Source organism: Protomyctophum parallelum (assembly GCF_964188405.1).
Source record: "Protomyctophum parallelum genome assembly, chromosome: 12".
Classification (NCBI taxonomy): domain Eukaryota; kingdom Metazoa; phylum Chordata; class Actinopteri; order Myctophiformes; family Myctophidae; genus Protomyctophum; species Protomyctophum parallelum.
In genome coordinates, this window is record NC_139712.1 from 22,709,400 (window position 1) to 22,720,788 (window position 11,389).

The window sequence follows — 11,389 nt, forward strand, 5'->3', positions numbered from 1 at the left end:
TTTGGTCATTATGAAAGACAGATGTGTAGAAAAAATAATTGCGATCAAAATAAGCGATTTGGCCTAAGACCCAGCACACTAGGTCAGAGCTGCACTGTGTCGGCGTTGTCATATAATTCTTCACCTCTCGTGCACTCGTTATTGGATAACATCAGATTAATCTAAGAAACGGTTCATCAAAGACTAGTTCTTTGAGGTTCTCACAGTACCTGTGGCAGGGTTGTAGGCCTTGCCCTCGTTGATGAAGACATTCTGGAACACGAGGGTGGTACTATTACCAGGTCCAACACTCACATCTGAGGTGGATGCCAACGTGGCTGAAAAGGCCACATTCAAGTTGGCCATTGGGAGACAGGCTATGGAGACTGGAGGCTGTGGAGAAAGAGAGGAAGGAGGAAACATTTCACTACATTTTCTGTGACATTTAATTTTACATAATTTAAAGTTTGGTTAATCCATGTATCGGTTCAATCAATCGATAGCATTCGATTTCCCATTCTGTCTAATTCATATAATTTGTTTAATTATTTGTAACAAAGGCATCACTCTTGATTTAAGGCTTCGCTTTGGTAAAATGATAATACCTGACACGTTGGTTCCCCCACATTTTTGAGATATTGAATTGAACAGTGAAAATGAGATAATATTGTTTTATGAGGAACTTCATTCAGGATTCTTTATCAATAAGGCAATTCAGTTATCTGATTGACAGAGCTTACCTGTAATACTAGGCTTCCTGAGATTCGATGTTCTTTGCGTTGTTGCACGGCCTGACTGACGGTCTGTGACTGTCTGTCCGTTTTCTATGCACCTGTTGGGTAGCGCTGCTGATACTGACACAGAGAAGACCTTTTTATAAGCAGAGCCAGAGCTGTCACATGACGAAATGATCCGGTGAATCTCAGCTACATGTAGCATACTTAGTGATCTAGGAATATGTTTGGACCTGTACTGCTGTCAGAAGTAGGCGTATGGTAGAAAGGAATTTGCATTGAAAAAACATAAAGAACCAAGAGACTGAAGATTATACTTAATGATAGCCTATAAAAGTAAAACAAACAACTAGAAAAAGTGCCCTTCTGAGCACAGGTCTCCACCAGGATGAGCAGATGTGAAAAGTTCCAGGCAAAGGTTTTTCCTTGGCCTAGGGCAGGGGTTTTCAACTGATTATGAACCAGGGACCACCACCCTGACTGAGAATCAACCTGGGGACCACTGTTGTGTTGGGAGGAGGGGAATATGGGGGGAAATTAACCTTCCATATTAAACTCATGATGCTGTTCATTGCAATTTATGCATGACGAGCAGTGAGCAGACATTACATTGAGTATTGAGTATTACATTATATTTCTTTATAATTGTGACTCAACCAGGCAATCCGGTATACCTACTTTCCCTTGAAATTCTAACTCCCTTTTCTGTGGAAGTTCTTGGCGTCCGACTTCCCAGTAACTGACAACATTGATGCGTCATCAACTCATCATACGCCTACAGAATACTTTCCTACATACTAAATGCATGATCAGCGACCACACCTTCACGGACCACCAGTGGTCCACGGACCACCAGTTGAAAACCCATGTCTTAACTGATATACCGTACTGACACATGTGGCCCTATATCTTGGCCCTATAACCTTTATCCCTAAACTTTTTTTCCCCATATTTTACTATCTTGAAGCAGATCTACATCCATACATTATGGCTATTATCGGCTATTTGAACTATTTTAATAATAGTAGTAATATATATAATAGTAATATATATATATATATATATATATATAGTAAAAATGGCAAATACGTGCAAGATATAGCACATGATGACATGATTATATGGGCACATTTCGTAATAATGATGACTCAATCAGGCAAGCTGGTACACTTCACCCTTCTTGAGATTCTAACTGCCTTTTCTTTGGAATTTCTTAACCTCAGACTTCCCAGTAATTCTGATAACATTGACGCACGTCTTCCACGGAACAGTGAGTGCACAGACGTTGACACTGTTCTGTGGAAGAAAATGTGAGAACCACTACATTTGTCCTTAATGAGCTCTCACCATTCACCCCCCAAACCACCTGCCTGACTAGCACGACTTGTCACAGTATTCTTTTCTCATGATTTATTCATACACCTTTATTTTATGGAAGACAAAAACTTCTCATTTAAAAACGAAATTCACGTTTGACAATTTCCATGTAGGCCTACGGGCATTGTAAAAAGAAAAACAAAACATAAAAAAGTGCTCTTCGGAGTACAGGTCATTGTGTGACCTGTGTGTGTGCAGGTCATTGTGGGCCGGCAATGTTCAGAATTGGCCAATCAGGATGCCATGTGAAATATCAGACAGATCCGTCTTGGTCATGCCATGTTCATGATTTGAGGTATTTTGTTCAAAATGGAGCAACATGCTGCAAACTTTGTTAGCCAATCAGGATGGAATATGTACCGGTTTTTATTTATTTAATGACTATATAGATAGACTGTGTAGTTTACTGATTTGTGGGATGTTTGGACAAACTCTGTAGGAAAACTGTCAAGGAATTGTGGAAAAGATTGGGACAGAGGCCCTGCTCTGGCATCTAGGAAGTGTGTGCACCGTAAATAATGTAACAGTGAAACAGTCCATATTTATAACATGATACAATATGTTTTGTCCGTGATGACAGTGACCTATGGAGTGCTGCATATCAGTCAGACAACTAAATAGCATAATCTGTATTACTATTATTGAGTCATCTTTTCAGAGTACACCGGTGTGACCTACTCTGCTGCGATCTACAAAGCCAAAGCGCAGTATTTTTCGACAGGCCGACTTATTTTTGTATCCCAATAAAGGTCATATTAGCCTTCATGATTTTGGGGTATGAGCAATTCCTTGAAGAACATATTTACAATTATTATAATATCACTTATTTGCTGGTATCTCATTTGGCTGACCATTTGAAAAACTTTTATAATTTAATCTGACATTTTTCCCCCCGTAGTTACTGCATTTTGGCTTTTTCAGTTGTCAGATGTTTAAAAGACACTTCTCAGCCCATTATATTTTGGGCATTTGAAACTAGCAGATCTACAAGCAAGATCTACTATTTCCAGAGCTCAACCACACATGAAATGACTTGTTCTATTGGCTCTCTTCTCCGCTAGTAGTAGCTCCCTAACATTTAAGTCATGAAACTGTCAATATATTTCACTTTGAGACCCACTGGTGTAACAGAGTGTTTCTAGTGAGCCAACTACCCTGACTCTGTTTGACTGGAACAGAATGGAACAGAGCCTTCGTTAGTATCATTGATAACACCTGTGAGGGAAGTAGGGAAGGGGCCCAAAGTTCTTTCCAAAACAGGGTGTGCATCACACAGTGTTTCGACATGGAATGATAGAACAAGGAGAAGATCCTTCTGTGCGTCCATTTATTGGACCTTGAGTCTGTGTGCGGTCCGTGTCGTGGTGTTGGGGGGGAGCGTATAATGGGCCAGAATCTGAAGCAGGATGAAGCAGTTGATGAGCAGGAACAGCAGAGCGGCCAGCCAGATGAACAGGAAGGTGTTGTAGCCTTCAAACTCCAGCAGGTAGGCCGGCCCCAGCCACACCCCCTGAGACACAAACACAGCATTGGTACAAAGTACAGAATAGGGCTTAACTCATTCAGAACGGGAACCCCTTTTGGTGTTTTAAGCATTGTTATACTGTAGCTATTGAAAAATAACAGATCTACAAGCTCATAGCCGCACTACGAGCTTGTAGGTCTATTTTTTGAAAAATCGTGAGAATGTGGTGCAAATCTTTGAATATATATTCTTTCACAGCAAATGTTTTTAACTCATCTTTGCTTCTTGAGGGGGTCCCTGGAACAACATACTTTCAGATGGGGATCGGCGGCCAATTACATATTATTTGTGGGGGTCCTTGACATGAAATATTGAGTATCACTGATATAGAAACATGACGTTTTTCAGAGAAATTGTCATGATTTAGAAGACTTATTATTTTTTTAATTTCGACATCAGGCCTAAATGCTAGAGAACGGGGACGCCTTTGTCGACATGATGAGACTCGTTACCTGGCCAGCGAACCACAGAAGCAGCAGACCAACTCCTTGTCTTGGCGACAGACTGAGCCGAGGGATCAGCAGAGGAAGCAGGCACAGGTACCACAGGAAGTACTATTTAGGACGACACGCGGAGCAAAGGTTCAACAGAAGAACCTACAACATTCTAGCGGGCCCACCGTTTCCCAAACAGTGGCTCGGGACCCATTTTTATGGATCACGACTACAGTAAAAATCCCATTTTCTTTTTTTTCCTGAATTTTCAAACCAATAATGGGACCCTTGAGGCCTTGACATCATGAAAAGGGTTGAAAACCAGTGCTCTAATACAGTCGTTCCCAAAGTGGGGTCCGGGGACCCCCAGCGGGTCCCCAGCTAAATGATAGTTTGGAACCTTAATGAACCCTTATGGGTCTGTAACTCTGAGAGTGTACGGGTCCATTGGTTCCATTTGTACACTCTCCGAGTTAAATTAACATTGATTTTACAATATAAATTGGGGATCTCAGAGATAGAAATGCCACTAAATCTGCCCGTAGCCTAGTACGTAGCCTAATGCATGTCAAACTGGGGGGTTACTTGAAATTAAACGGGTTGAGAATCTCTGCTAGAGCCGTAAAGATCTTCTCTTATGGGGCTGGCATATCTTTTCAAATGGGGGTCCGTGGGCTAGTAATTAAGTGTCAATTTGGGGGTCCTTGATGTGAAAAGGTTTGGGAACCAGTGCTCTAATAATACATACACAAGGGTGATGTTGCTCTCAGTTGGGACGTTCTACCTGTGAGGTGCAGACTTTGTTGAAGGAGACGAACATGGCGGTGTGCAGGAAGCAGCAGAGGGCCAGGTCAGCGTGGTACGCCCAGGAGGCCAGCAGCAGCAGACCCAGCTGGGGCAGGAAGGCTGCCAGGCCCAGCCACACGCTCCACCCACCGTCTGAACCACACACACGCATGCAAGTGTCAATTATGTCGACTAAAACTATGACGACACCTGCAGTGAGGTAGACTAGAGCATGTAGAGACTACCTGCAGTGAGGTAGGGCATTTAGGAGCTACAAGAGGGTACACACCTGCAGTGATGTAAGGCATTTAGGAACTGCAAGTGGGTACACACCTGCAGTGAGGTTGAGAAGTTAGGAACTACAAATGGGTACACACCTGCAGTGAGGTAGAGGAGTTATGAACTACAAATGGGTACACACCTGCAGTGACGAGAAGTTAGGAACTACAAATGGGTACGCACCTGCAGTGAGGTAGAGAAGTTAGGAACTACAAATTGGTACACACCTGCAGTGAGGTAGAGAAGTTAGGAACTACAAATGGTACACACCTGCAGTGACGAGAAGTTAGGAACTACAAATGGGTACACCTGCAGTGAGGTAGGGCATTTAAGAACTACAAATGGGTACACACCTGCAGTGAGGTAGAGCATGTAGAAGTAGGGCGAGAAGTTGTGCCGGGTGTCGCGTCGGGTCAGGTGGTACAGGTAGGTCTCGTGGAGGAACTCCCAGCCATAGCTGTAGGACAGAAAAGGAACACAGGACGTTAGGCATTACCACCCAAACTGATTATCTACTTAAAAGGGATATTTCACTTTGAAGAAAAAAATCACACCAGTGTGAACCAAGTGGTGCAACTCCCATCTATTGGTTCTCTGTATCGTTCCAATTTGTATCATTCCAATTTCTTCTCTGTATCATTCAATTTCTTCTGTATCGTTTACGTCCAGCAGGTGGCAGCCATGTCACATACTTCTCTCGTTCCAATTTCACGCATGCACACACCACTCCTGCTCACACAGGTGCACACACACACACACACACACACACACAAACACGTACAGGGCATTGCATGCTGGATGTAGAAGTGGTTGCACCACTTAAAAACCTTAATTTTATCGTCTACTCTGGCTTATTATGTGAACACCCCAGACAGTCTTTAAGTTACTTGATTCAGTAATTAGATATTTGATATGCATTTTAACTGCCCCGCCCCGTTCCTATATAAAGGTCATTATAACGTCAAACTCCATTTTAACCATAGATTCATCGAAAACACCCCAACCTTATTTCTGGTAACTGATATTGTCCTTCTCTAATAGATGAGGGGGCCGTGTTTTTTTTTTTCATTTATTTTTAATAATTATTTTCCAGGAGGAGGCCGGAGGAGAATAAAACGTCAAAGCAAAATTTAATGTGTTTGTGTGTGTGTGTGTCTGTGTGTGCGTGATGATATCGCTGTGAGTCTGAGCAGTCTATAATATAGACTACTTAGACTGATGACATCATAACGACGTCGTATATTATACGACGTCGTTATGATGTCATCAGTCTAAGTAGCCTTTATAAGACGTGTGTCTTCCAGTACTCACTGTTAATACAACACCCTGGGAGTTATTAAGGCTTAAGCTGTCTTGCTCAAGGACACTTTGATACTTTGGGCTGTGGGTTTGGAACCAGGGACCCTTGTACAAGGCAAAGAAACTGTGACGAGACGAGAGGGAGAGAGAGATGCACTGGGAAGTGGCCAAACAGAAGGGGGCGCCAGGGGCACGAAGTGCTGCCACTGTAGCAGTGGACCACGAGCTCTACTACTTTGGAAGTAACCGCGACGACGACGGTGCCCACATTGATGTTCACGTCTTCAACACAGTGTCTTTACACTGGAACAAGTTGACTCCTAAGAAGAAGAAGAAGAAGAAGAAGTTGACTCCTGCAGTGACCCCTGGAAAAGGAGATCTCCCCCACGAGGTCCCCCGCAGGAGCTACGGCCACACAGCTGCGCTAGTAGGAAATACCGTCTACCTCTGGGGAGGGGCATGGAGAAAGGATGCGCTTTATGCATTTGATGTCGACACCCACAGATGGTCCAAACCCAGGGTTTCTGGGACTGTTCCAGAGGAGAGGATCAACCACTCAGCCTGTGTGTTGGGGAAGGCCATGTTTATCCATGGAGGATGTAACCAGCGGTTGAGAGACACTAATGACACCTACAAGTTGGACACCACCACAATGGTCTGGTCTTTAATCAATAACACCGGAGAGAATCAACCACCTGCTTCATCATCTCATTATGCTGCCATCATTGGCACAAAGATGATTGTATCTGGGGGGGTGTGGGGTCGTTACTACAACACCGTCAGAGTGTTTGACACACATACAAACCTCTGGCGGATAGCACGTAATGGATGGCTTCATACAGGGGGACGTGACGACCTTTACTCAACCTTTACCCACAATGGAGAGCTGTACATATTTGGCACCGGTGACCGGAAGTGGACCTTCAATGAGGTGTGTAAATTCAGTCCAGAGACCTTCTCCTGGGTGAAGGTTGTGCCAAAGGGGAAAGGCCCGGGTCCAATGCGTAGCATGTGCTGTTGCATTGTGGGAGATTGTATCTTCCTCTTTGGCGGATACAATATGAGTCCACGCGGAGTCTCCATGCCCTCTGATGAGATGTACATCTTAAACTTGGGTCTTAAGATTCCTAGTCTTAAGACGTTGTGTAAGATAGCAGTTCTTCGGCGCGGTCTGGATCAGTCTGAACTCCCACACAACATCAGGTGGGAACTGGCAGCCATGGAACTCTGTTAAAATGAATTTACTGCCAGAATCGTTTCAGTCTCTAGTGAACCGGAAGTGTACAAACACTTCCATTTCATGTGTTATGGTTGCACTAAACGACATGTCGTTGTACAGTATTTCTCTTACAGTGACAAATTAAGATCTTATCTTATAAGACCAGGAAATGGATGGATCTGTGTCATTTTAACTAAAATAATAGCAGCATACTTGTTTTAACCACTTTAACCATTATTAAAATTAAACAAACAAAGTGTCAAAAGTAATACCGAATCACACCCGTGTGAAGTGAGGGGCGCTCTTAGCCTTATACGTCATCATGTCATTCTGGCCAAACACAATTTGCGTCCTCACTTTTGTCTTCAATGTTTGTGTTCACACTTACGTTGCTGTTTAGTGCCCTAAACAAACATTAAGGGCTGGCAAACGACCAACGCCATAAGTGCTCAAAACAAACATTCAAAATCCCCTACTTGGCTGCCATATGACGTAATCCAATGCATTGGAGGGGCCAGCGACCCTCAAAAATGTTGACCTTAAAAATATATAAATTACATAAAAAATAAGTGTGCACAAATGTTCAAGATTTTTCAAAAATAGCATGATGAGCTTGTAGATCTGCTATTTTTGAATGCCAAAGTATAAAACAATTACAGTGGTTAAAAAATTGCGATGGGCCTGGGCCGTGGCTCAGCGGTCCAGGCACCTTGGCCGGTAGTCAAAGTATGGCAGTGTGCCGTGGGTTCGACTCCCGATCCCGACGGCCTTTACTGCATGTCCCCCATCTCTCTCCCCCATTTCCTGTCAGCCTACTGTCTGTCCGTCTATAAAAAATATATATAAATAAAGGCGAAAGCTGCAAAAAAAAAAGAAAAAAAAAGATTGCAATGCTAGTTTAACTAAAATGTACACGGGCGATTTTTCGATTTCTAACGGGTCACTTCTGGTTCCCTCACATGTGGTAGAAGAGAGCAGTGAAGCCGCAGAACACCCCTCCGGATACGGCGACAAACGTGAACAGCTCTCGGTTCAGGAAGCTTCCGATGAACCCCAGCGCTCTCCAGCAGCACCACCTCGCCCCTCGCGTCCCCCCCTCCTCCTCCTCGGCGCCACTGGGCACGTGCGGTGGCGTCCGCAGGGCCAGGGCAATGGGCAGCGCGTACGTGACGGGATAGATCTTCATGTGGACGGAGAGGCCGTAGAGTAGCGCCGCACACGTCAGGCGCCGGCCTAAGAAAATAAGAAAGAAAAAAAGAGTACGGTACGTTTAGCATCTGCTATTAACAAGAGCTGTGTCACCTATTGTGTTCTCCTGATAATAACATTTATTTAACCAGGTTGTCACATTAACAATACCTTTTATTTATATTACACTTATTTATATTACACTATATTAAACAAGTCTCAAAGTGCTACAGAACAGAAAGATTTTTTTTTTTAAATGTATATTTAAGTATTTTAGTAGCGATATTGATTTCAGATCCGGAAGTGTAGTTTTAAGACGTTTAAGTCAGAATTAATTAAAATTTCTCCAGAAAATAAGTACATGAACCCGTGGATTTGCGCCCTCTACCGATATTGACGTCAGACTTCGGTGCTCTATAATGGACCTTGAAAAAGAAAAAGGTTTTAAAACCACTGTGTGCATGAAAAGCTCCTTACCTTCCATACAGTGCAGCGTACCCAGAGCAGAGCTCCTTACCTTCCATACAGTGCAGCGTACCCAGAGCAGAGCTCCTTACCTTCCATACAGTGCAGCGTACCCAGAGCAGAGCTCCTTACCTTCCATACAGTGCAGCGTACCCATCACTAGAGCAGACAGGACGGACTCCGCGTTGCCTCGGCTGGACACTCCCATGGGCAGCGGGTTCAAGAGCCACAGAGAACAGATGCCACACGCCCTCTGGTCAAATAAAAAACAGAATAAACTTCATCCGAAAGTGCATTTCATTCAAAAAGTAACACCATCATCCATCACGCAGCTACAGGCTGTGGTCCATGGGGGAGGGGGGTGGATTAAGGGCGTCTGCTAAATGCCTAAATTGTAACAGAACCCACCTGGGGGTCCACGCCTCGCAGGCACAGGAGGCGGAAGATGAGCAGGCCCGACAGGACGTCGCAGAGGACGAAGAGGACCTTGCCGAACACGGGGCTGAGGTAGACGTTGGGCGTCAGCAGCCAGGCGAGCAGGGGAGTGTAGCGGTACGTCGACCTGTTGTAGGGAGACTCGCCCTGGACAGCAAACACACAGCGCAGCGGTTACATGAGAAAGATAGAGAGGTTCATGTGCGTCAGCGATGGTTTTCAGTGCAGTGTATGCATCAAAAAGTAGGAATTCAAAACGAAAAGCCTGACGTGGGCCGGCTTAGCGGTCCAGGAAGCACCTTGGCTGGTAAATCCAGCATGATAGTGTGTCGCAGTCCCTCCTTAGAGCCCCAAATCACACCTTTAGAAAGCATTAAGTGTTTTTTGACTGGGGGGCTGGGGGGGGGGGTCATATTTTGACAGCAGAAACTGCCTGTCATAATTTCACCCCCCTCCCTTTCTAAAGATTGGACAGTGTTAGGATGTTGATATTCATTTTGTATTCATCCTTAGAGCCCTGCATGAGTGTCTATTTCAAACACGTGTTTTTTGTCATATTTTGATAGCAGAATCTCGATCCCGAAAAAATGAATGGCCGATTTTCCAGTGGTTCCAGAAAACCACATAACCTATGCTCTATACAAACATGTATACCGCAGGTAGGCCTACATGTTTCACTGTCTTGTTTGGCTATAGGATATTATCGGTCACAATGTGAAAGGGGCAACAAAATAGGCTATAAATCCTTTAGGATACACATTTATTATTATTATTATTATTATTATTATTAGTTTTGTATTATTAGGTTACTATTATTCCTGAAAAATCAACCCGAGATAATCTTATTTTGAAGTCCACCGACCGGAAGTCATGTGCAAACTTGATCTGACAGTTTTGACAGTCAGTCAGGGAAGTCAAGACAATAAATATTAACACAGTTAGTAAACCCATGTAAAAAACAGTACTTTTACATTAATCCTAATAATCATGTAACTTTTTATTACCCACACCACATATTAAACTGTTAATATGTGTTAATAATAGTGTTAATAATAAACAAATACCTCGGTGATGAACCTGGCCGCGTCCGTGAACACATGGTAGTCGATGTCCGTGTACTTCACAGCCATGGTTCTGTCCTGGTACTCTCCATAGAACACCAGAGCGAGCCTCACGGCCAGGGATAGAGTGAACACAACACGTCTATCCATCAGCAGTCCCTCCATTAGAACACAGTCAGTCATCCATCCATGTGATGCTACGTTAATCTAAAACCTGTGTGTTCCATAGATAGATAGTCGTAAAGAACTAGCTAGAGAGCTAGAGTAGATCTGGCGGTGTGTTGTTGACTGACTGACTATGGCTGCAACGTTCCTATCCAGCCAGAGAGTTGTGTGTTCCAGCACGGTCCAGCAGTGCCACCTCATGGTTACTATCTGTACCAACCGGTGCATGGTTCCCAAACGTTTTCATGTCAAGGACCCAGAGTTAATTGACTTGACACTAATTAGCCCACGGACCCCCATTTGAAGAGATATGCCAGTGGGACCTCCATAAGAGACATGTGAATCCCTTGACTCCTTCAAAACCGCTCTCAAATGGCACCTATACGGACGGCTGCAATTCGAAACTGGCCCCTGTAAAGTCTGAATCCCCCCCTCCCCTTTTT

General features: G+C 44.0%; 1 protein-coding gene across 1 annotated transcript; it reads right to left on the reverse strand.

Annotated features, from left to right (window-relative positions):
- Nucleotides 1–2,308: 2,308 nt before the first annotated feature.
- Nucleotides 2,309–11,068, reverse strand: LOC310867836 (GPI mannosyltransferase 1-like). Its single transcript, XM_083777985.1, has 8 exons — nt 10,785–11,068; nt 9,694–9,867; nt 9,418–9,538; nt 8,592–8,865; nt 5,468–5,571; nt 4,834–4,988; nt 4,068–4,169; nt 2,309–3,600 (listed from the first exon to the last, which is right to left on the reverse strand). Exons 1-8 carry the CDS (start codon nt 10,962–10,964, stop codon nt 3,418–3,420), a joined length of 1,293 nt encoding a protein of 430 aa, XP_083634111.1. The 5' UTR covers nt 10,965–11,068; the 3' UTR covers nt 2,309–3,417.
- Between the last annotated feature and the right edge of the window lie 321 nt (nt 11,069–11,389).

Excerpts from the sequence above, each read along its gene's own strand:
- LOC310867836 (XM_083777985.1), bottom strand. The coding sequence starts at position 10,964 with ATGACTGACTGTGTTCTAATGGAGGGACTGCTGATGGATAGACGTGTT. Across the intron at positions 9,539-9,693 it reads TGCGAGGCGTGGACCCCCAG|AGGGCGTGTGGCATCTGTTC; the intron begins GTGGGTTCTGTT and ends TTATTTGACCAG. Across the intron at positions 5,572-8,591 it reads ACTGCTCTCTTCTACCACAT|CTATGGCTGGGAGTTCCTCC; the intron begins GTGAGGGAACCA and ends TCTGTCCTACAG.